A 22382-nucleotide genomic window follows, 5' to 3' on the forward strand; every position below is an offset into this window, starting at 1 on the left:
ACTTAAGCCAAATGGAGCCAGAACATTTCAAACCTCTTGATTCATTCATTTGGAGGTTATTAAGAATAATTTCAAAATTACAAGTAAAATCAAATTTTTTTCCTAATTCTTAATTTGATGACATTGTTTCTCCTGCAATGCAACTAAAGTAACATTGATGTAAATTTCTTCCCAATCATCACTAATGGAATGAAAATAAGGTAAGAGGGAGGATCCCTGTCAATGAAAATAACATTCAACAGAGAGAGATGATCCCACCCAGTTCATTTTCAATGTAACTAAATTTTAACAGTTGAATTTCCTAGCTGATCACTACGATCCTGATATCTGTACTGTGGGAGTTGATGCTTTTGGCTATGTGTCAGATTTCTATTGATTTCTGAAGTATTTCAGGGTTTTGATGCATCACTAAGAATCTTAGATGATCGCCTTGTTTTCCAGTTTATTATCAATATCAATTGAAATGTGAATTGTTTTTGTTTTAAAGCCCTGGTTTTATTTAATATCTAAGAAAGATGAGGGAATTGAGAAGTCAGCAAATGTGCATGTAACTGTGTTCCAAAATGCAGAAATTTGCCTGAACTACTGTGGCAGTCTTTCACAATGTCTGCTGAGTTCCAGCCCTAGATAAAGAACCAGACTGATCAGGCGTTGTCACTGAAATTTATCTTCACTTTATATTGCAAGTTTTGGTTATTTTGCACACAGATTCCAAAAGGGCATTGTTCATAATGCAATGAATTTTACAGCACACTGAAGTTATCAGTGAATCGTGCAGACAGAAAAAAGAAACTATTGTGCCAGTGTTATGCCCCCTGCATTTATCCAATTAGTCCCTAATCCTCTGCTATTTCTCCCATATCTCTTAAAAAGTGAAATTTTTCATAGAGTTCCAGTTCTTTTTGGAATGATACTATTGAAATCACTCTCATGCCCTTTAGGGGCACTGCATTCCAGCACATTCCTCCCCTCTTCCCTGGCCTTTTCCCCCTATTATCTTAAATCTATGTTCTCTGTTTACTACTCCTCCCTGTAGGAAACAATTTCTTCCTATCTGCTCTATCAGAACCCTTCCTAAATCCTGAACATGCCTCCACCATCAACTACCTTTGCTTCAATAACGACCTTACTTTACTGTCTCTCCAGATATAGCTCAAATCTCTGATCCCCGGTAATGTTGTTGTAAGTCTTTTTTTTGTTCAGCCTAATGTCCTTTCTGTGGTGTGGCACCTAATTCTGAGTTCAATGATCCAACTTGTACCTATCCGTCTGCCGTCATCCACTCCTACCTCCCACTGGTTATCCTACCCCCAGTACTCCCATCTGCTCTTCCCATCTCCCCAGCTTCCTACCTCCCTCTATTCCATGTCCACCTTCCTCTCCTATCATATTCCTTCATATTCAGGTCTTTGCTTCCATTTGTCAGCCTCCTTCACCTGACTGTACCTCTCACCAGCCAGTTCTGGCCCTCACCTCTTCCCACCAACTCTTTCTATTGGATAGCTCCCCTCTATCTTTCATTCCAAATGAAGGATCTCGATCCAGAATGTCAACCGTCTGTTTCCCTTTCTGGATATTGCCTGAGCTGCTGAGTTTCTCCAGCTTTGCATTGCTCCATACAACAGCTCTATAATCGTTAACACGAAAAAGTCCGCAGATGCTAGAAATCCAAAGTAACACTTTTATTCCCCTCCATTGATGCTGCCTGACCTGCTAGATTCCTCCGGCATTTTGTGTGTGTACCTCTAATCAGTGTTTAAAACATTTAACGGAACTTACTTGCTATCTTTGCACAAAATTCTTGGAACATAGAAAATTGAGAGGAATTTTTATAGAGGTACACAGAATTGTGAGAGGTATAGATGGGGTAAATACAAGCAGGCCTTTTCCTCTGAGGTTATGTGGGACTGCAACCAGAGGTCATGGGTTAAGGGTGAAAGTTTAAGGGAAACCTGAAGAGAAACTTCTTCACTCAGAGGGCAGTGAGAGTGTGGAACAACGTGCAAGCTTGATTTCGATGTTTAAGAGAAGTTTTCATTAGTACGTAGATGATAAGGGTATGGAGAGCTACGTTCCGGGAGCAGTAGGCAGCTTAAATGGTTTGGCATATACTGGATGAGCCAAAGTTTCTCTGCCATACTTTTCTATGACACTATCAAAATACATACTGTGATACAGAAGAATACTCAGCAAGTCATGCAGCATCTGTGAAGAGAGGAAATGTTATCCTATTACCTTGCTTCTTCTGTTAATGGGCCTCTCTTTTAAAAGATGTCTCAATAGTTCTGCCACCACCAAAGAATAGCTGAATCTTGCTCCCTTCCCCCAGGTCTAGCTTCCTAACCTCCCTTTAAGTTTGTGCTGTTATGTTTACACTTCTCCTTCCAATTCATGGGATGAGAAGTATTAAAAATTACAAGTTTATTTTTGTGTTTATATTCAGTGTCTGATGTTTCTGTGATGTGCTTGTAGGGCTTAACTCATCTTCATGCACACAAAGTTATCCACAGAGACATCAAAGGACAAAATGTGCTGCTGACAGAAAATGCTGAAGTAAAGCTCGGTAAGATGCTGTCTTTTTTTTTGTTTTTGCTTGGCCTTTTGGGGGAAATTATACCAGAGCCAAATTTCTGGTATATTTCAGATGTGCGTGCCAGTTAATAGAAATAAAGTTTGCAAAGATTCATCATCAACTTGATTATGTGCTGCGTTGTATGACGTAGGCGATCATGGTCTCATGCATGACCATGATTGACTTGGCAAACTTTTCTGCAGAAGTGGTTTGCCATTGTCTTCTGGGTAGTGTATTTACAAGACGAGTGACCCCCAGCTATTGATGATGCTCTTCAGCTATTGTCTGCCTGGCATCATGTGACCCTGATTGTTGGTGGGGGCGGGGGGAGTGGGGTCTAAGCAGGTGCTACACCTTGCCTGGGGTGACCTGCAGGTTAACGGAGGGAAGAAGTCCCTTATACCTCCTTTGGTAGAGATGTATCTCCACCCTACCACTCTCAAAGATTTGTTCATTCATTATGTGCCATGTTCTTATGACGTGGACAATCATGGTCTTTCCATGACCATGATTGTTCTTGAAAAATTATTCTACAGAAGTAGTTTGCCATTGCCAATTTCTGGGCAATGTCTTTACAAGAATTAGGGAATGTTGCCTTGTTGTACTCATTCCTCCAAAAGTAAATCTTCCTTTTGAAGTTTAAAGTGCTGGTCTTCCAGTTAAGATGGTGCTACCAAACGCTTACAACAACTCACTGGTAGTTCAAATAGCAAGAAGTTCAACTAAAAGCATCACTAAAAGCACCTTTTCTGAAGTAAATTCTGTTAAATTATCACTGCCAGTAGTGGCTGGGTCTTTGTACAAGGCACTGTCTGCTGTTCAGATAATATAAACACCGGCCCAAATCTGAGGCAAAAGCCACCTTCGCGATGTTCACTCCTTTCTTCAGGGCATCAGAGCCTTTCACTGCAGTGGTTCCTGGGTACAATGCAAGGTATGATGTTTGGTCAATTTAATGCCGGCCTAGATAGATAGAAAAGAGAGGATGTCGAGATCCGAGACGAGCCGATTTCGCTTGTTCACTGCGATGGTCACTCCTCTTACCATGTCACTGAAGCTATGAAGACTGTCCCAGCTGCTGTGCTCCATACCTGCTAGTATGATGAACTGGACTTATTCCCGGGTTTGGATCTGAGGGCTCAATTTGGTCTGGAATGTTGTTGATCGCTTCAATTGCTCACATGATTTGTGTTTTTTTTTCTTCTCTTTCTCTTGCCCACTGGGTGTTGGTCTTTTATTTATTTTTTAACCGAGTTCTTTCAGGTTTCTTGCTCTGTGGCTGCATGTAAGTAAACAAATCTCAAGGTTGTATAATTCATACATTCTTTGATAATAAATTTAGTACTTTGAGTCTTTTGATTTCTCCATTAAAATCATTGTGTACCTGTACTGATTTTAAAATCCTTCCATGCTGCTTCATTCTGCCATATAACGATTAAGTTACAATTTACATAATGTGTACGTATGTTCTGTTAAAGTAGGCAAGAATGGAAAATGGGGTTAATGCAAGACCTGTCAGGGGTTCAGGAGTCAGGGGTTCTTAACCTTTTTATGGATGATCAGCCATGATCATAATAAATGGCGGTGCAGGCTCGAAGGGCCGAATGGCCTACTCCTGCACCTATTTTCTATGTTTCTATGTTTATGTCCTGGACACTTTTAGGAGTCTGGTGAATCCTAAGGAACCCTCCTCAGAATAATTTATTTAAATATATAAAATAAAATACACAAGATTACAAAATAAACCAATTATATTGAAATAATTATTAAAATATTAAACAAATTTGTGATATAATGTGTTTTATTAATGCTTTAAATGGTTCAGCATGGGCCTAAGGGCCTGTTTTCTCTGCTGTACTTTTCTATGACCCTACTTAATAACAAGACTATACATTTAAAATATAGGCAAGTTAAACTTCAAAAAATGTAATTTCTATTGATGACAAACTCACAGGTACTGCTGTGGTTTGTTGCCTACATCCGTAATTAAAGAAAGTGCTAAATTTAGGTTGAGATCAGTGAAAATGAACATGTAAATTTTTTCCCATCCAAGTTCACAGACCCCCCAGGTTAAGGAGGCCCAGTCTAAACAGATGTTTGATGGTCAGTACACACTGCCTATTTCTGTGCTTTATCTTGCTGTAGTTCTGTCCTTGGAAGGAGATTGTGTGTTCGGTGCTTCGGGGTGATACAAGATAAGCAGATCAGTCTGTGAAATTCATATTAAACGATGAGTGGAGCCTGATCTTGGATCTGTGCGTATGTTTACAGTAACTCTGTCGCAGCAGTTGCCATAGCAATATTAACCTGAGTGTGGAAAGGTCAAATAGATTCCTTTAGCAGAAGTATCTGCTTATTTCGGAGTAGAGTAAGGCAAAAGAGCTAGTCGCTTAGAAATAACGCAATGGAAAAGTAGTAATCCCAAGACACAGATTGATGGAAATTCACATTCAACTGGGCATCAGTGAAAGTCGAGGCATGAGCAAACATGTGGCATGCAAGAGAATTCCTAGAAGCATGGCTTTCTGCAAACAATTCCATAACAAGCGCATAGACCTCAATCCTATTCGTGAGCCAATGGGCGTAAAATTCCAGAGCACAGCACACCAAGTTCGCCACCCAGCTAATTAGGACGAGATTTCATCCCTACATCACAATTGTGTTTCCATAACGATGACCAACCAGCTGATTGATAAGTATTTAAAGGCCAATATTCGGAGGACACACACATAATCAACAGTGCACGAATGATGTCTCTTCGTATGGTGACAAAAAGTTTGCAAGTAAATTGCCAAGATTAGAGAACAGCTCAACTCAAACATGGTGTTAAGGTGACAAACCCAACAAAAAAGCAGGCATAGCTGGGACCCATACGGGTGCCCATAGCTACACCTTTAGTTTGGAGGAAGTGGGAGGAGCCAAAGGAGAAATTATTAAGAGTAAGGACTAATTTTGTTGGGTTTGTGGAACAATCTATGTTCTGTGCTTATTCTGGTATCTGTCCCCCACTTTTCCTTCACTACATCGACGACTGCATTGGCGCTGCTTCCTGCACGCATGCAGAACTCGTTGACTTTATTAACTTTGCCTCCAACTTTCACCCTGCCCTCAAGTTTACCTGGTCCATTTCCAACACCTCCCTCCCGTTTCTAGATCTTTCTGTCTCTGTCTCTGGAGACAGCTTATCCACTGATGTCTACTATAAGCCTACTGACTCTCACAGCTATCTGGACTATTCCTCTTCTCACCCTGTCTCTTGCAAAAACGCCATCCCCTTCTCGCAATTCCTCCGTCTCCGCCGCATCTGCTCTCAGGATGAGGCTTTTCATTCTAGGACAAGGGAGATGTATTCCTTTTTTAAAGAAAGGGGCTTCCCTTCCTCCACTATCAACTCTGCTCTTAAACGCATCTCCCCCATTTCACGTACATCTGCTGTCACTCCATCCTCCCGCCACCCCACTAGGAATAGGGTTCCCCTGGTCCTCACCTACCACCCCACCAGCCTCCGGGTCCAACATATTATTCTCCGTAACTTCCGCCACCTCCAACAGGGTCCCACCACTAAGCACATCTTTCCCTCCCCCCCCCCCGCATTCTGCAGGGATCGCTCCCTACGCAACTCCCTTGACAATTCGTCCCCCCCATCCCTTCCCACTGATCTCCCTCCTGGCACTTATCCGTGTAAGCGGAACAAGTGCTACACATGCCCTTCCACTTCCTCCCTTACCACCATTCAGGGCGCCAAACAGTCCTTCCAGGTGAGGCAACACTTCACCTGTGAATCGACTGGGGTGATATACTGCGTCCGGTGCTCCCGATGTGGCCTTTTATATATTGGCGAGACCCGACGCAGACTGGGAGACCGCTTTGCTGAACATCTACACTCTGTCCGCCAGAGAAAGCAGGATCTCCCAGTGGCCACACATTTTAATTCCACATCCCATTCCCATTCTGACATGTCTATCCACGGCCTCCTCTACTGTAAAGATGAAGCCACACTCAGGTTGGAGGAACAACACCTTATATTCCGTCTGGGTAGCCTCCAACCTGATGGCATGAACATCGACTTCTCTAACTTCCGCTAAGGCCCCACCTCCCCCTCGTACCCCATCTGTTACTTATTTTTATGCACACATTCTTTCTCTCACTCTTCTTTTTCTCCCTCTGTCCCTCTGAATATACCTCTTGCCCATCCTCTGGGTCCCCCCCCCCCCCGCTCCTTGTCTTTCTTCCCGGACCTCCTGTCCCATGATCCTCTCGTATCCCCTTTTGCCTATCACTTGTCCAGTTCTTGGCTCTATCCCTCCCCCTCCTGTCTTCTCCTATCATTTTGGATCTCCCCCTCCCCCTCCAACTTTCAAATCCCTTACTCACTCTTCCTTCAGTTAGTCCTGACGAAGGGTCTCGGCCTGAAACGTCGACTGCACCTCTTCCTACGGATGCTGCCTGGCCTGCTGCGTTCACCAGCAACTTTTATGTGTGTTGCTTGAATTTCCAGCATCTGCAGAATTCCTGTTGTTTGCGTCTATAATATAAAAGCAAGGATGTAATGTTGAGGCTTTATAAAGTACTGGTAAGACCTCACTTGGAGTACTGTGAGCAGTTTTGGACTCCTTATCTAAGAAAGGATTTGCCGATGTTGGAGAGTGTTCAAAGGAGGTTCTTGAAAATGATTCCGGGATTGAATGACTTGTCATATGAAGAACATTTGATGGCTCTGGGTCTGTATTCACTGGAATTTTGAAGAATGAGAGATGACATAATTGAAGCTTATCGAATGTTGAAAGGCCTTGACAGAGTGGTCATAGACTCTCCGATCATAGGAGACACCTTCTCCACATCCAGATGACATAGCCTCAGAATAGAGGGACGTCCTTTTAGAATGGTGATGAGGAATGTTTTTTGCCAGAGAACGGTGAATCTGTTGAATTAATTGCGACAGGCAGCTGTGGAGGCCAAGTCTTTACATATATTTAAGGCAAAGGTTAGTAGATTCTTAATTGGTTGGAGCATGAAGGGAAGAAGGCAGAAGATTGGGGCTAAGAAGGAAAATAGGTCAGAAATGGCAGAGCAGACTCAATGGGCCAAATGGCCTAATTCTGCTCCTATGTAGAAAACCTACAGCACAATACAGGCCTTCGGCCCACAAAGCTATGCTGAACATGTCTTTACCTCAGAAATTACCTAGGTTTACCCATAGCTCTCTATTTTTCTGAGCTCCATGTACCTGTCCAGGAGTCTCTTAAAAGGCCGTATTGTATCCGCCTCCACCACCGTCGCCAGCAGCCCATTCCACGCACTCACCACTCTGCGTTTTTAAAAAAAAACTTACCCCTGGCATCTCCTCTGTACCTACTTCCAAGCACCTTAAAACCATGGCCTCTCATGCTAGCCATCTCAGCCGTGGGAAAAAGCCTCTGACTATCCACATGATCCATGCCTCTCATTATCTTATATACCTCTATCAGGTCACCGCCCATACACCTCTATCAGGTCACCTCTCATCCTTCATCACTCCAAGGAGAAAAGGCTGAGTTCATTCATCCTATTCTCATAAGGCATGCTCCCCAATCCAGGCAACATCCTTGTAAATCTCCTCTGCACCCTTTCTATAGTTTCCACATCCTTCCTGTAGTGAGGTGACCAGAACTGAGCACAGTACTCCAAGTGGGGTCTGACCAGGGCCCTATATAGCTGTAACATTACCTCTCGGCTCTTGAACTCAATCCCGTGATTGATGAAGGCCAATGCACGTTTTGCCTTCTTAACCACACATTCAACCTGTGCAGCAGCTTTGAGTGTCCCATGGACATAATATTTGACCTACCAAAATGAACCACCTCACACTTATCTGGGTTGAACTCCATCTGTCACTTCTCAGCCCAGTTTTGCATCCTATCAATGTCCCGCTGTAACCTCTGACAGCCCTCCACACTATCCACAACACCCCCAACCTTTGTGTTTGCAATTTCTGAACCATGCAGTCTTGCAGCCAATAGGTGAGAGCAAAGGGCGCCTCTTATTCTATTTGGGTAGCCTGCAACCTGATGGCATGAACATTCATTTCTGCAACTTCCAGTAATTTTCCCTCTTCCCCCTCCCTCTTCTTCCATTCCCCACTCTAGCTACCCTCTTACCTCTTCTCTTCTCACCTGCCTATCATCTCCCCCCTGGAGCCCCTGCTCCTTACCTTTCTCCCATGGTCCACTCTCCTCTCCAATCAGACTCCTTCAGCCCTCAAACTTCCCACCTATCACCTGTCAGCTTCTCACTTCAGTACCCCTCCTCCATCCACCTGACTTCACATAGCTTGTACTTCCCCTGCCTCCATCTTTTTATTTTGGCTTCTTCCTTCTTCCTTTCCAGTTCTGATGAAGGGTCTCAGCTCAAAACATCAACTATTTATTCCCCTCCGTAGATCCTCCCTGACCTGATAAGTTCCTCTGGCGTTTTGTATGTGTTCCTCCACCTCCCAGTACCCGCTACCTTTGACTAATTGAAGATATTTGCAGTGGTCGATCCACTCACAACTCATAATGAAAACACTTACTGCATATAAAAACATTTTGATAACCTTCAGAAATGATCTGATAAATGATGAGCAATCATTTAATAAATAGCACGCAGTGACCATGTTCAGCCACAACATGGCTATGGTAGCATCTTGATTGAAATTAGGCTTATAGGGATTTGGACTGGTGAACCAGTAATGCCTTTACATTCCACCGTGGTCCTCATTGGTAAGTGCTGTGTCGTATTACATAGGTGATATTGTTCTAAACATGAACATGATTGTACTTGGCAAATTTTTCTACAGAGTGGTTTGCCATTGCCTTCTTCTGGGCAGTGTCTTTACAAGACAGATAACCCCAGCCATTATCAGAATTCTTCAGAGATTGTCTGCCTGGCACCAGTGGTCGTATAACCAGGACTTGTGATATGCACAGCTGCTCATACAACCGTCCACCACCTGCTCCCATAGCTTCACATGACCCTGATCCTTGCTACTCCTTGCCCAAGGGTGACCTGCAGGCTAGTGGAGGGAAGGATGCTTTACACTCCTTTGGAAGAGAGGTATTGCCACTCCATCACCTGCCTATTATATTTACTCGAAAGTGGAAGATAGTCTGGTGTTTTCAAGGACTGGTGTTCAGTGATCGCTATGTATTCGGATCAATGTCAAGGTTTGAGGCCTGTGGGTCTAATCAGAAATCTGCCAGTTGAGGCCCATTGGGCAGAGCCAAGTCTGCAAATCCGTTGATGCCCAGTGTCTGTAGACACAAGCTTGAGTCTGCTCGAACCCTGTCCTGAGACAGTAGTAAAGATTGGAGTCCACAGGAACTGAAAGTAAAAATTCAATATCATCAATATCCCATGAAAGAATAAATGAAGGGAAAAATTCCTCAGATTTAGTATTTCCATACAGGTTGGGTAGAAAAATCTGTGACTTAAATACAACAACAGAAAATTATATCTATTTCCATTCTTTAAGGTTAAGATGTTGACCAATTTGGAATTGGACCTTGTGTGCTTGTCCTTCGAGGTCAAGGATTCCCAATCTTTTTCATGCAATGGACCCCTACCATTAACTGAGGGCTCTATGGACCCCAGGTTGTAGACCCCTGTTCTAGGTGGTAAAGCTAGCATTAGTTTGGGAAATGTTACAGAAGACTTGCCTGAATTGTGCACTACGTTTTGCATATGTTTGTTGCAGCCTCAGTGGCAATAATGAAATGTATGATTGTTCAACATGCTGTTGGGAGGCTATGTAATATTGCCTGGAGATAAATAATTGAAAATAAATAATTGGAATAAAAAATAAAAGTTAAAAATAAACAATAAATCTAAATGTTACCACAGCTAGGGGACATCACCTCAAGATTTAGGACAGGGATGAGAAGAAACTGCTTTTCCCAGAGAGGAGTGAATCTGTGGAATTCTCTGCCCAGGGAAGCAATAAAACTTACCTCATTAAATATACTGTTTTCATGGCACTGATTTCTGCACAATAGGGGAATTGAGGGTTATGGGAAAACAGCACACTCAATGAGCCAGACAGCCTCATGTAAGCTCTTACCGTATGTTCTTATTTTCTTCAGCAGTTTTGCTATATGATAGACTGTCTGCTCCAGGTGACATGCCACTGCCACCTTCAACTCCTTGGCTGATGCAGGGATGTCAATAAAGACACCCTTTAAAAACAAAATACATAACTCTTCAACTGTTTTTGTTAACAACCCACCCTTTATTTTAAGTCAGCGGTTCCCAACATTTTTTTTCCTGTGGAGCCATACCATTATCTGAGGGGTTCATTCATCCCACGTTGGGAATCCAGGTTATATGGTCAGAAATTTGGATATGCAATCATCATCAAACAATCTTCTAATTTCACTTGCAAAAGGAAGAGGCCATGTCTTTATCTAACAATACCTGGACAACAATCATGTACTGATGAGAAGCAAGTTGAATTTAAGCCACAAAGTGCTGGACATCTCCAATAAGAGAGAACCTAACCATCTACCTTTGAAATTCAATTGCTTTACCTTTGCTAATTTTGCCACAGTCAATAATTGGAGCTTACAATTGACCAGCACTTACAACCACGCTACTATACCAGTCTAAATGGTGTTTTTCATTGGGGATTTGAAACCAGCCTGCCAAGTGAGGGGAGATTTCTACCACTGAACCACCAATGCAGCAGCCTGCCCTTCGAAAAGATCTGGCATGCTAATCCCACTGGAAACGCTCAGTATCTACCCTGTCATGCCCTCTTAGGCTCTTGTATTTTAAATTCATTAACCCCTCATTAATCGAAACTATAAATAATAAAATTCCAATTTTGCTATGTGTTTGTCTTCGGACAGTCCTCTCATCCCAGAAAGTACCCTAATGATCCTTTCAATCGAGACCAGGGGTCCATGTACCCCTTGGTTAACGGTAAGGCTCCATGACATAAAGGTTGGGAATCCCTGGTCTAGTGTCACGTACCCCGTGACGGGAATAAAGAACCAGCAGAGATGGAAAACACTTTGGAGTCCAATATTGCTATAAACTAATAATATTTATTAGTAACTACGCAATACAGTAATATAAATGTAGATAAGTCAAACAGATTAGCAATGAATATATGTGTGTGTGTGTATATATATATGTATATATGTATGTGTGTGTGTGTGTATATATATATATTTGTGTGTGTGTGTGTGTATATATATATATATATATATATATATATATATATATATGTATATAAGTATATCAGTGGTGTGGAAATATATGTATGAAAAACCAAGCTTTAAGTCTAGGGGTAAAAAGATACAGTCTTACGATGATGAGTAAAGTTCATTTCAGCTTAGTTCATGGTATTGAGTTGAGTAGTGATGGGGAGAGAGAGGGGGAGGGAGAGATTTGAGTCTTCAGGTGAGCTGACGCAGTCGATCTTCTCATTGTTCTTCGAAATCCTTTAAAAGTCACCGACTGTGACTTTAACAAAGGGGATGGGTTTTCTGTGGTGGAGTTATCCTCCAGGCGAGGGTGGACACATGGACAACTCCCCACCAGTCAACCCTTTTCCTCTTTCCACTGCAAGAGCGAGTGATCGATCCGCCTGATCGATCCTCCAAAACTCACTTTTCCTGCAGGCACAACACTGCTCATTCAGTGTCCAGAACATGTGTCTGAGGTCTATCATCTGACCTCCTATTTTAACTTCTCGTGCTGAGCATCAACTGTCATTCAAATAACTCCTCCTTCCTCTCTCTGTGAAGAAATGCAAGCAGGCAAAAGTCCTTGAGAAGTATCAACAGCCTGCCGAAAATCATAGCATCGAGTGTCCATTAAATAACGTTGCCTTTGGTCACCATTGCAACTTATGAGCTGCTCGGTGCTGTCTCCAACTCCAACTCAGTAGAAATCCAAAAGTTACTTCCAGTGCCTTAAAGTGACAGTCCAACAGTTAGTCTTCGTCTCTCTTTCTTTCAAAACAAGTTATCAATGTTAAATAACTCTCTCTCTCTTTTCAAAAGCACAGTTAATAGTGGTAATCGAGCACAGTTCATAGGGGTAATTCAGGACCCTGTCAAACTAGACTGTCTACATACATATTCCTTAAAAAAGGAGACCAAAACTGTAAATGCATTCCTTATGATAAATCTTTATAATATCTCTCTATTTCTGTACGAAGTTCAAAGCAAATTTATTTATCAAAGTACACATATGTCACCATATGTAACCCTGAGATTCATTTTCTTGTGGGCATGCTCAATAAATATACAATAGAATTATAACCATAATAGAATCAATGAAAGACTGCACCAACTTGGGTGTACAGAGTGCAGAAGGCAGCAAACTGTGCAGATATATAAAGAAATAACAGTAAATAAATAGCCAGAACATGAGATGAAGAGTCCTTGAAAGTGAGTCAGTGGGTTGTGGGAATATTGGTAGTGACTGTTCCTGAGCCTGGTGGTGTGGGTACTGAGGCTCCTGTGCCTTTTTCCTGTTGGCAACAGTGAGAAGGGAGTATGCTCTGAAAGCATGTCCTTGGTGATGATGGATGCTGCTTTCCTGCAACAGCGTTTCATGTAGATGTGCTCAGCGATAGGGAGGGCTTTACCTGTGATGGGTGCTCTGTATCCACTGCTTTTTGTAGGATTTTCTCAATACTTCAGCCTCCTTGCAATGGTTGCAGTTATATCATTTACAAATGCAGAGCAGTTTCTCCAAGAGCATCTCTTAAATCCAAAACTTTTTCCACCAAGATACAGCACTGCTGATGGTCATAACATGAGATTCTGCAGATCCTGGAAGTCCAGAATAACGCACAAAATGCTGGAGAAACTCGGGTCAGGCAGCATCTATGGAGAGGAATAAACAATTGGCGATTCAGCCCAAAAATCTTCAGGATTGGAAAGGAAGGGGAAAGAAGCCAGAATAAGGAGAGGGGGAGGAGTACAAGCTAGCAGGTTATAGATGAGACCAGCTGGGTGGGGGAGGAGCTTGAAGTGAGAAGCTGAGAAGTGATAGGTAGAAGAGATAAAGGTCTGAAGAAGGAGGTATCTGATGAGAGATGAGAGTGGACCATGGTGGAAAGGGAAGGAGGAGGGGCTCCAGATGGAGATAATGGGGCAGGTAAGGAGAAGAACAGGGGTAATGGAGATACAGAACTTGAGGCTGGGGCAGGGGGAATGTGAAATTATCAGAAGTTGGGGAAAATCAATATTCATACCATCAAGCTGGAGGCTACCCAGACGAAATATGAGTTGTTGTTCCTCTAGCCTGAGAATGGTCTCATCATTACAGCAAAGGAGGCTGTAGACCAACATATCAGAATAAAAATGGGAAGCAGAATTAAAATGGGTGGCCACCAAGAAAATGTGACTTTTGTGATTTCATTGTCTGATAGTCATTGCCATTTTGAAATTCTGGTTTAAGATGGCAATGCCAAACGTGTGCAGTAGATTAAAAGGCAAGAAATTTGACTAAAAACATTACTAATAACACCTTTTCTGAAGTAACTTGTGTTAAACTATGTGGTAAATTGTGGCAAACCACAAACAATGAAGAAGTAAGTGGAGGCAAAGCTGACTTGAAGGATGTGTCGTGCAGGTGCATCGCTAAGTTGAAGCAAAATTGAATTGGCTTTATTTCTTACATCCTTCACATGAGGAGTAAAAATCTGTACATTATATCTCTGTCTAAATTTGCAATGTGCAATCATAGTAATTTATAATAAATAGAACAGTCAATGTAACATAGAAATACACTCAAATCAGCGTGAGTTAATCAGTCTGATAGCCAGGTGGAAGAAGCTGTCCCAGAGTCTGTTGTTCCTGGCTTTTATGCTGCGGTACTGTTTCCCAGATCATGGCAGCTGGAATAGATTGTGATTGGGATGACTAGTGTCCTCAATGATCCTTTGGACCCTTTTTTCATACCTGTCTTTGTAAGTGTCTTAAATCATAGGAAGTTCACAATGACAGATGCACTGGGCTGTCTGCACCACTCTCTACAGAGTCCTGCGATTAAGGGAGGTACAGTTCCCATACCAGGCAGTGATGCAGCCAGTCAGGGTACTCTCAGTTGTGCACCTGTAGAAAGTTCTTAGTATTTGGGGGCCCATACTAAACTTCCCCAACCGTCTGACGTGAAAGAGGCGCTGTTGTGCCTATTTCACCACACAGCTGGTGTGTACAGACCATGTGAGATCCTCGGTGATGTGGATGCCAAGGAACTTAAAGCTGTTTACCGACTCAACCCCAGATCCATTAATGTCAATCGGGTTTAGCTTGTCTCCATTCCTCCTGTAATCAACAACCAGCTCCTTTGTTTTTGCTACATTGAGGGAGAGGTTATTCCCTTGACACCACTGTCAGAGAGATGACTTCTTCCCTGTAGGCCATCTCGTTATTGTTTGACATTAGGCCAATCTATGTAGTGTCATCAGCAAATTCAATTAGCAGATTAGAGCTATGGGTGGTGACACAGTCATGGGTATACAGGGAGCAAAGGAAGGGACTTAGTACACAACCCTGAGGGGCTCCTGTATTGAGAGTTAGAGGGTGGAGATGAGGGAGCCCACTCTTAACACCTGCTGGCGATTGGACAGGAAGTACAGAATCCAGCTGCACAAGGCAGGGTCAAGGCCAAAGTTTCTGAGCTTCTTGTCGAGCCTGGATGGAATTATGGTGTTTAATGCTGAGCCGTAGTCCCAGAACAACATTCTCACATAAGCATCCTTCTTCTCCACATGTGTAATGACGGTATGTGGAGCATTGGCTATTGCATTGTCTGTCATTCGGTTATGTCGGTAGGCAAAATGTAGGGGGTCCAGTTTGGGTGGTAGCAAGCTGCAGGTGTAAACCTTGACCAGCCTCTAAGAGCATTTGCTTATTATTGAGGTGAGTGTGACAGAATGCCAGTCGTTCAGGTATGTTACCTTGGTCTTTTTTGGTACAAGGACAATGGTGGATAATTTGAAGCAAGAAGGATAGAGAAAGAGAGAAAAAAAATAAATATGTATATATATGTAAACACATCTGCTAGTTGTGCTGCGCACATCCTGAGTACCCACACTGGGATGCTGTCCGGTCCCGCAGCCTTGTGACTGTCCACTTGTTGGAAACATCTGCGTACCTCAGCCTCAGAGATGACCAGGTTGCAGGTTGTAGCGGTGGCTTTCCTTGGACAATGTAAAACGCCAGGCCAGATAGACTGGAAAGCCCAAGCGATGGGACCGGAGCAGAGAGTCGAGCTGGTTTCACTCGGTCTCCCAAGATATTAATTTCTTGGTAGTTAACAGCTCCGGCTGCTGTGCTACTGAGGCTTGGGCCTACCCTAGCTGCCCCAGGAAGTAGATGTAAGGACTCAATCTGGTTTGCTTCTATTGGTTGCATAATTGTGGGTTTTTTTCTCTCTCTTTCTTTGTTGCAGCCAATTCTCTTTTTTTTAATTGGGTTCTTTGGGTTTCTTGCTTTGTGGCTGCCTGTAAGCAGACAAATTTCAAGGTATATAATTTGTACATTCTTTGATAATAAGTGTACTTAGACTCTTTGAACACAAATTGGCAAAGCAGGCAATGCCCGGATTTTACCTGCCTGCAACTTTGTAGATTCTCTGTGGCACAGTGACTAACTAAAAGAATAATCGAATAATCATGCCACCCTCTGCAGAAGGTGAAGCATTTGCTTTTGTAATTTGTGTGCTTGGATTCCAAATTTCTACATCCATTGCCACTGAGCTCCCTCTGGGTTCTGGCCTGGTGTGCAGAAGAATGAACACTGTAAGATGTTGCCTTTTCCCCATTGGAATGCATATTACAGAGTGATAATGATATAAATCATTCAAATGAGGAAGCAGTGGGTCTGGATAGATGGAAGCAAAGCTTTAAATGACATACTACAATTGGTAGAATATAAAATAGAGATGGAAATGCTGTAAAGCTCTTGGCAATCTGAGCACGATCTGTTTTCACACAAATGGTTGATATTTTGAAGATGTCAGAGTAACTATTTTTAAGCCATGACAGAGCTAAAAAGATGTGGGTGAGGATTAGCTGCGAGAGAAAGGGAGAAGAGTGAGGTTCCGTGATCAGCATAGGCAGAGGAAAGAGATTAAAGTTAAGTATAAAGCAAGCAAGGAAAGCGTTGTGGATATGGCGCAAGAAAATAGAATAAAGGTCCAAAGGTGGTGCAAGCTATTACAGCAGGATAATGGTCAAAGAACAGATGAATGATATGGGTACAAGAGTACAGTAAATTTTTCTCTCCCCATCCCTTTGTCTTCTGTTCCCCACTTGGGCCTCTTGCCTCTTCTCACCTCCCTATCACCTCCCTCTGGGTTCCTTCCTTCCCTTTCTCCTATGGCCATTCTCCTCTCCTATCAGATTCCTTTTTCTACACCCCTTTATCTTCCCAACTCACTTATCACCTTTTAACTATCCTTCTTCCACTCCTCTAGCCTTTATTCTTTTGTCTTCCCACTTCCTTTCTGATCCTAAAGAAGTGTCTTGGCTCGAAACGTCGACTCTGTTTATTCATTTCCATAGATGCTGCCTGACCTGTTGAGTTCCTCCAGCATTGCTTTGGATCTCCAGCATCTGTAGACTTTCTCGTGTTTGAGTTCAGTAAGTTTTTAAAATATCTACAAGGATTCTGGAGTGTTAACTAACCTACTGGGCATGTCACTTGAGGAATCCCATCTCTGCACCAGCCAGGTTTATGCTCTGGTGCAGATATTCTCTATTACAGGCATCACTTTCATTTGCTTTATAGCATTTCAAACAGACATTACAAGGTGGCCCTATCCTGAGCATATTGCCGTATTGATCACAGTCATAGACTGGAAACTTTTGAGGGCAACCTCAACTATGCTGGTCCACATCAACCATGTTCTTCCCTGATGCCAGCTACAAACTTGGAGTAAGACAAAGGTATGTTCAGTTTTGTGGTCAGAAGTGAAATCTCTGGATCTCGGCCACTTGTTCAGCACTGGATCTTGTCATCGGTAATAGGCTTCAAGTGGAAGCTGGAGGTCTGTCACTAGCACCAATGGAGGGCATCTGTTTCCTGTTACTAGCCACCTCTAAGATGGTACATCTTCCTTAAATAAAAGACCAAAGCTGTGTTTGCATTACTCTTGGTACATCTTAGCTCTTATTTATAATAATTCTACATTCGCTCTTATTTGTACTAATTCTGTATTAGCTCTACACTTGTAATAATGCTTCTCTATTTCAATACTCCAACCCCTTGCAATGGCTGCAATGTGTACAATCAACTCTAATGCTCGACACCTATATCTGTTCTGCTGAATCAACAATGAATAGAGTGGTTGAGATTTTTCAATAAATTTTTGCTCTACACAAGAAAAAAATAAACCTGCAGGAAGTTGAGTGACCTGATCCGAGGAGACTTCTCCATAAATTCGAGCCCAGCCAAGCACTACAGTGAAGTCATATTTTTTTTCAGATATTGCAGTGGTGAAACAGCATCAGAAATCCCTCCAGCTTGATGATGGATCTCTGGAGTTTTTTTTTACCCCGAATTGTTGTGAGAGACCAGATCCCACCTCTGATCTGGGCCGACATTTACGTGCCAGGCGGCACCTAATTAATTAGCTTGTTTTTTTCGGCTTTTTTCCTAAAGATGCGCTGGGTGCATCCCGGGCCACCACTGTACCCCTGCATGCTTCACAGCAATGTATTGGTCCGCAGCCTGGAGGTTGGGGACCACTGCTCTAAGACGTTGGAAACATCAATGTCTGAAACAATCCAAATCATAGATGCTAGATTATATGCAAAAGATTTAGCATAAAACTTAAAAGTCAAGTGAGAAAGTTCCCTGGTTGTTGCTCTGTTTCCTGGTGATATTTATCCTTATGTAGGGATGGGGTGATTAATATCAGTATGCTCAAATGAAGAGCAAATAAGCTTAGGATATTGAAGCAGAATTAGGCCATTTGGCCATCAAATCTATTCCACCACTTCATTGTGGCTAATCTATTTCCCTCTCAGCCCCAGTCTCCTGCTTTCTCCCTTTAACATTGTGACTAATCAAGAATCTATCAACCTCTACCTCTAAATATACCCAATGACTTGGCCTCCACAGCTGCCTGCGGCAATGAATTCCACAGGTTCACCACTCTCTGGCTAAAGAAATTCCTCATCTCTGTTCTAAATGGACTTCCCTCTGTTCTGAGGTTGTGCCCTCTGATTCTAGACTCCTTTGCCACATCCAATCTATCAAGGCCTTTCAACATTCAGTAGGTTTCATTCCTTCATTCCCCCCTCCACCCGATTCTTTTGAATTCCAGTGAGTACAGGCCCAGAGCCATCAAACGCTCCTCATATAATAAACCTTTCATTCCCAGAATCATTCTCATGAACCTCCTCTGAACCCTTTCCAATGTCAGCACATCCTTTCTTAGATAAGGGGCCCAAAACTGCTCGCAATACTCCTAAGTGAGGCCTCACCAGTGCTTTATGAAGCCTGGACATTACATTCTTGCTTTTACATTCTTGTCCTCTTGAAATGAATGCTAACATTGCATTTGCCTTCCTCACCATCGACTCAACCTGCAAATTAACTTTTAGGGAATAGCAGCATTAACGTAATGAGTGTTTTTGGATGTTGTGTCTGTATTATGTGTTTAAAAATTGGGAAATAAATATAGAAGATTTCTAGATTTATAACTAAAAAGGACTGTCAGTATAAATCTAAGTTGTTTTTATGAAATGTTCCTGCTGTTCATCTAATGGTGCTGATTTCCCTTTCATTTTGCAGTTGATTTTGGTGTGAGCGCTCAACTCGACAGGACTGTCGGAAGGAGGAACACATTCATCGGAACTCCATATTGGATGGCTCCTGAAGTGATAGCATGTGACGAAAATCCTGATGCCACTTACGATTATAGGGTATGTATGAATGCATACCACACAAGAAGCAAGGCATAACATCAGTTCTCAGATATGTTCCATTCTCAAAGCAAATTGCCCAGGTTTAAATGTATAATGCAACTAATCGACCATGCCCCCTCCCTTAAATTCATCCAAAAGTAGTAAGGAAGCAAAATCTTTGTTGTCCAATATAATAGTTCTTCCTTATAGGTCTTGTGTGCTTTAGAATCAGATTTATTATCACTGTTATTAGTAGTTTTGCAGCAGCACTGCAGAGCAAAGGCGCAATAATCTATAAATTGCAAAATAAATATTGTAAACGGAAGGAGTAGAGGTGCTGTTCATAGATCATTCTGAAATCTGATTAAAGAAGCCGTTCCTGAATTATTGAATATGGGTTCTTAAGCCCCTGTGCCTCCTCCCTGATGGTAGTAATGAAAAGAGTACATGCCCCGATGGTGAGGGTCAATGATAGATCCGTCTTTTTGAGTATCACCTCTCGATGATGTCCTCAACAGTGGGGAGGGTTGTTCTAATGGAGTTGGCCGAGTCTATAATCCTTTGCAGCCTCTTGCCATTCAGTATAATATTGTGGAGGTATGGCTGCCATAAACTGGAGAATTTGTTTATTTTCTGACTTATGGGCAAAGTCGACAACACATCGGGAAAGATAGAACCTATTCATTACCCATGCATGATGTGTACTAGAGTGGTATCCAGTGATCTAAACTATTAATCCAGAATGCCATGCTGAGTAGTAAAGTTTACCATAAAATTGGTGTATTTTGTGAATCACTAAATGTCCCAGAGTGTATCTTTCCTGCTTTGCTTCGATGTGACCTCCGGCTCCCAGTCAGTTATCAGTTGTGGGTGGTCAGTCATTGCTGGCCTTGACAGAAAAGTCATGCCCCATGAATAAATGCATATTACAGATTAGCGCTTGGTTGAACTTGAAGTACATTGAGACATCTGGAGTTTGTGAGAAAAGTTGTACAAGTGATGCTGTATTTGGTTTGTTTATGTTTAGTGTATCCTCTGGGTGACAGCGTGGAGATATGTCTCCGCCAAAGGAGGGGTAAGGCACTCCTTCCCTCCACCGGGCTGTAGGTCACCCTCAGGCAAGGTGTGACACCTACTTAGGCACCCCTCACTCTGATCAGGCTGACATGAAGACATGGGAGCAGGTGGTGGATGGTTGGATGAGCAACCGGTGCAAATCACAAGTCCTGGTTATGTGACCACTGACACCAGACAGACAATCTCTGAAGAGTATTGATAATGGCAGGGGTCACCCGTCTTGTACAGACACTGCCCAGAAGAAGGCAATGGCAAACCACTTCTGTGGAAAAATTTGCCCAAAACAATCATGGTCATGGAAAGACCATGATCGCCCACGTCATAGTACACAGCACATAATGATGACAAGTGTATCTTTATCATTTCAATTATAACGTCATTTGTTTGTTGTTATAGACATAGATACACAGAGTACAACTGTTATGGTAATTAAGCAACCCATACATTACAAGACAAGCATGAGAACAAATTAAGACCATAAAATATAGGAGCAGAATTAGGCCATTTGGCCCATTGAGTCTGCTCCACCATTTCCCTCTCAGCCCTAATCTCCTGACTTCTCCCTGTATCCCTTCATGCCCTGATGAATCAAGAATCTATCAACCTTTGCCTTAAATATACCCAATGACCTGGCCTCCCAAAGCTGCCTGTGACAACAAATTCTACAGATTCACCACTCTCTGACTAGATAAATTCCTCCTCATCTCCATTCTAAATGGATGTCCCTCTTAAGTACCAAACTTAAATTACCAAATTATATACTACTTGCATGTGGTGATTGGCATCATTGTGCCTCGAAGGACAATCATCATATCGCAAGCCTGTATGGAAGGTATGGAGATCGTGAGATGCCCAGTCGTCAAGATCCTGCTCTCGTCATCACCAGTGTAGTCCAAAGGAAAGTGAAGCAATATGTTTGGTACCAGCTTGGTTGCAGGAGCTGCCAGAGCGACGTTCAATGATGTCCAGCCGCCTTAGGTGCTCCACTCCGGATTTGCTGTCTGGGTTTACTCCCATAGACTTTGCCTCTCCCGAGGCTGCCCACAGGCAGTAGGGCTATTTAGCCATAGCTGGGGATCTGGTTCATGAGCACCAGGGCATGTCCACATGCCGGTAGGCCTGTGTACTTTGTGTGCAGGGGCCAGACCTCCTCCCAGTCCTCTCTTGTTCAGCCTGAGTCCAAAAGGAGTTCAGTTTCCGTGTGTCGCCAGCGAGGAGACACTAGGTGAGGCTTGCTGTTGGAGAGGCTACGTACTGGCAGGGAGAGACTTACACATTCAGCTCTCCTTTTCCAAGACTGCGAGCCAGCAGTGGAGGCTCAAAGTGAGAGTGACAAGCACTACCCACTACACTACCACACTAGACACATCACAACTACCATTTTGACACTTGCATGTATGCAAAATAAAAATCAGTTTCAGGTTTATTATCACTGACATGTATCATTAAATGTTCCATAGCAGCAGTACAATGCAAGACATAATAAAATAATTAATCATGCAAAAGAGGAATAGTGAGGTGGCGTTCATGCCATCACAGATGGCCCATAAATCTGATAGTGGAGAGGTTCCTAAAATGTTGAATGTGGATCTTCTGGCTCCTGTACATCCTCCCTGATGGTAGTGAATGAAAGAGGCCTTGTCCCAGATGGTGAGGGTCCTTAATGGAGGGTGCTCTCTTGTTAAGGCACCGTATTTCGAAGTTGATCTCAATAGTGGGGACAGTCATACCCATGATGGAACTGGCTGAGTCTCCAATCCCTCTGCAGCATCTCTCAATATTGTGCATTGGAGTATCCATACCAGATGATGAAGCAACCAGTCAAATTGAATTGACTTT

General features: G+C 42.8%; 1 protein-coding gene across 1 annotated transcript in view; it reads left to right on the forward strand.

Moving 5' to 3' along the window:
* Window positions 1–22382, forward strand: part of LOC140197807 (misshapen-like kinase 1) — a 352270-nt gene that overhangs the window by 197765 nt on the left and 132123 nt on the right. The window contains exons 6-7 of the mRNA XM_072258270.1: window positions 2473–2563; window positions 19354–19484. Of these exons, the coding sequence (XP_072114371.1) occupies window positions 2473–2563; window positions 19354–19484 (222 nt within the window). The remainder of the gene's footprint in view (window positions 1–2472; window positions 2564–19353; window positions 19485–22382) is intronic.

The sequence above is a fragment of the Mobula birostris genome, chromosome 5 (genome assembly GCF_030028105.1).
Source record: "Mobula birostris isolate sMobBir1 chromosome 5, sMobBir1.hap1, whole genome shotgun sequence".
In the NCBI taxonomy this organism is placed as follows: domain Eukaryota; kingdom Metazoa; phylum Chordata; class Chondrichthyes; order Myliobatiformes; family Myliobatidae; genus Mobula; species Mobula birostris.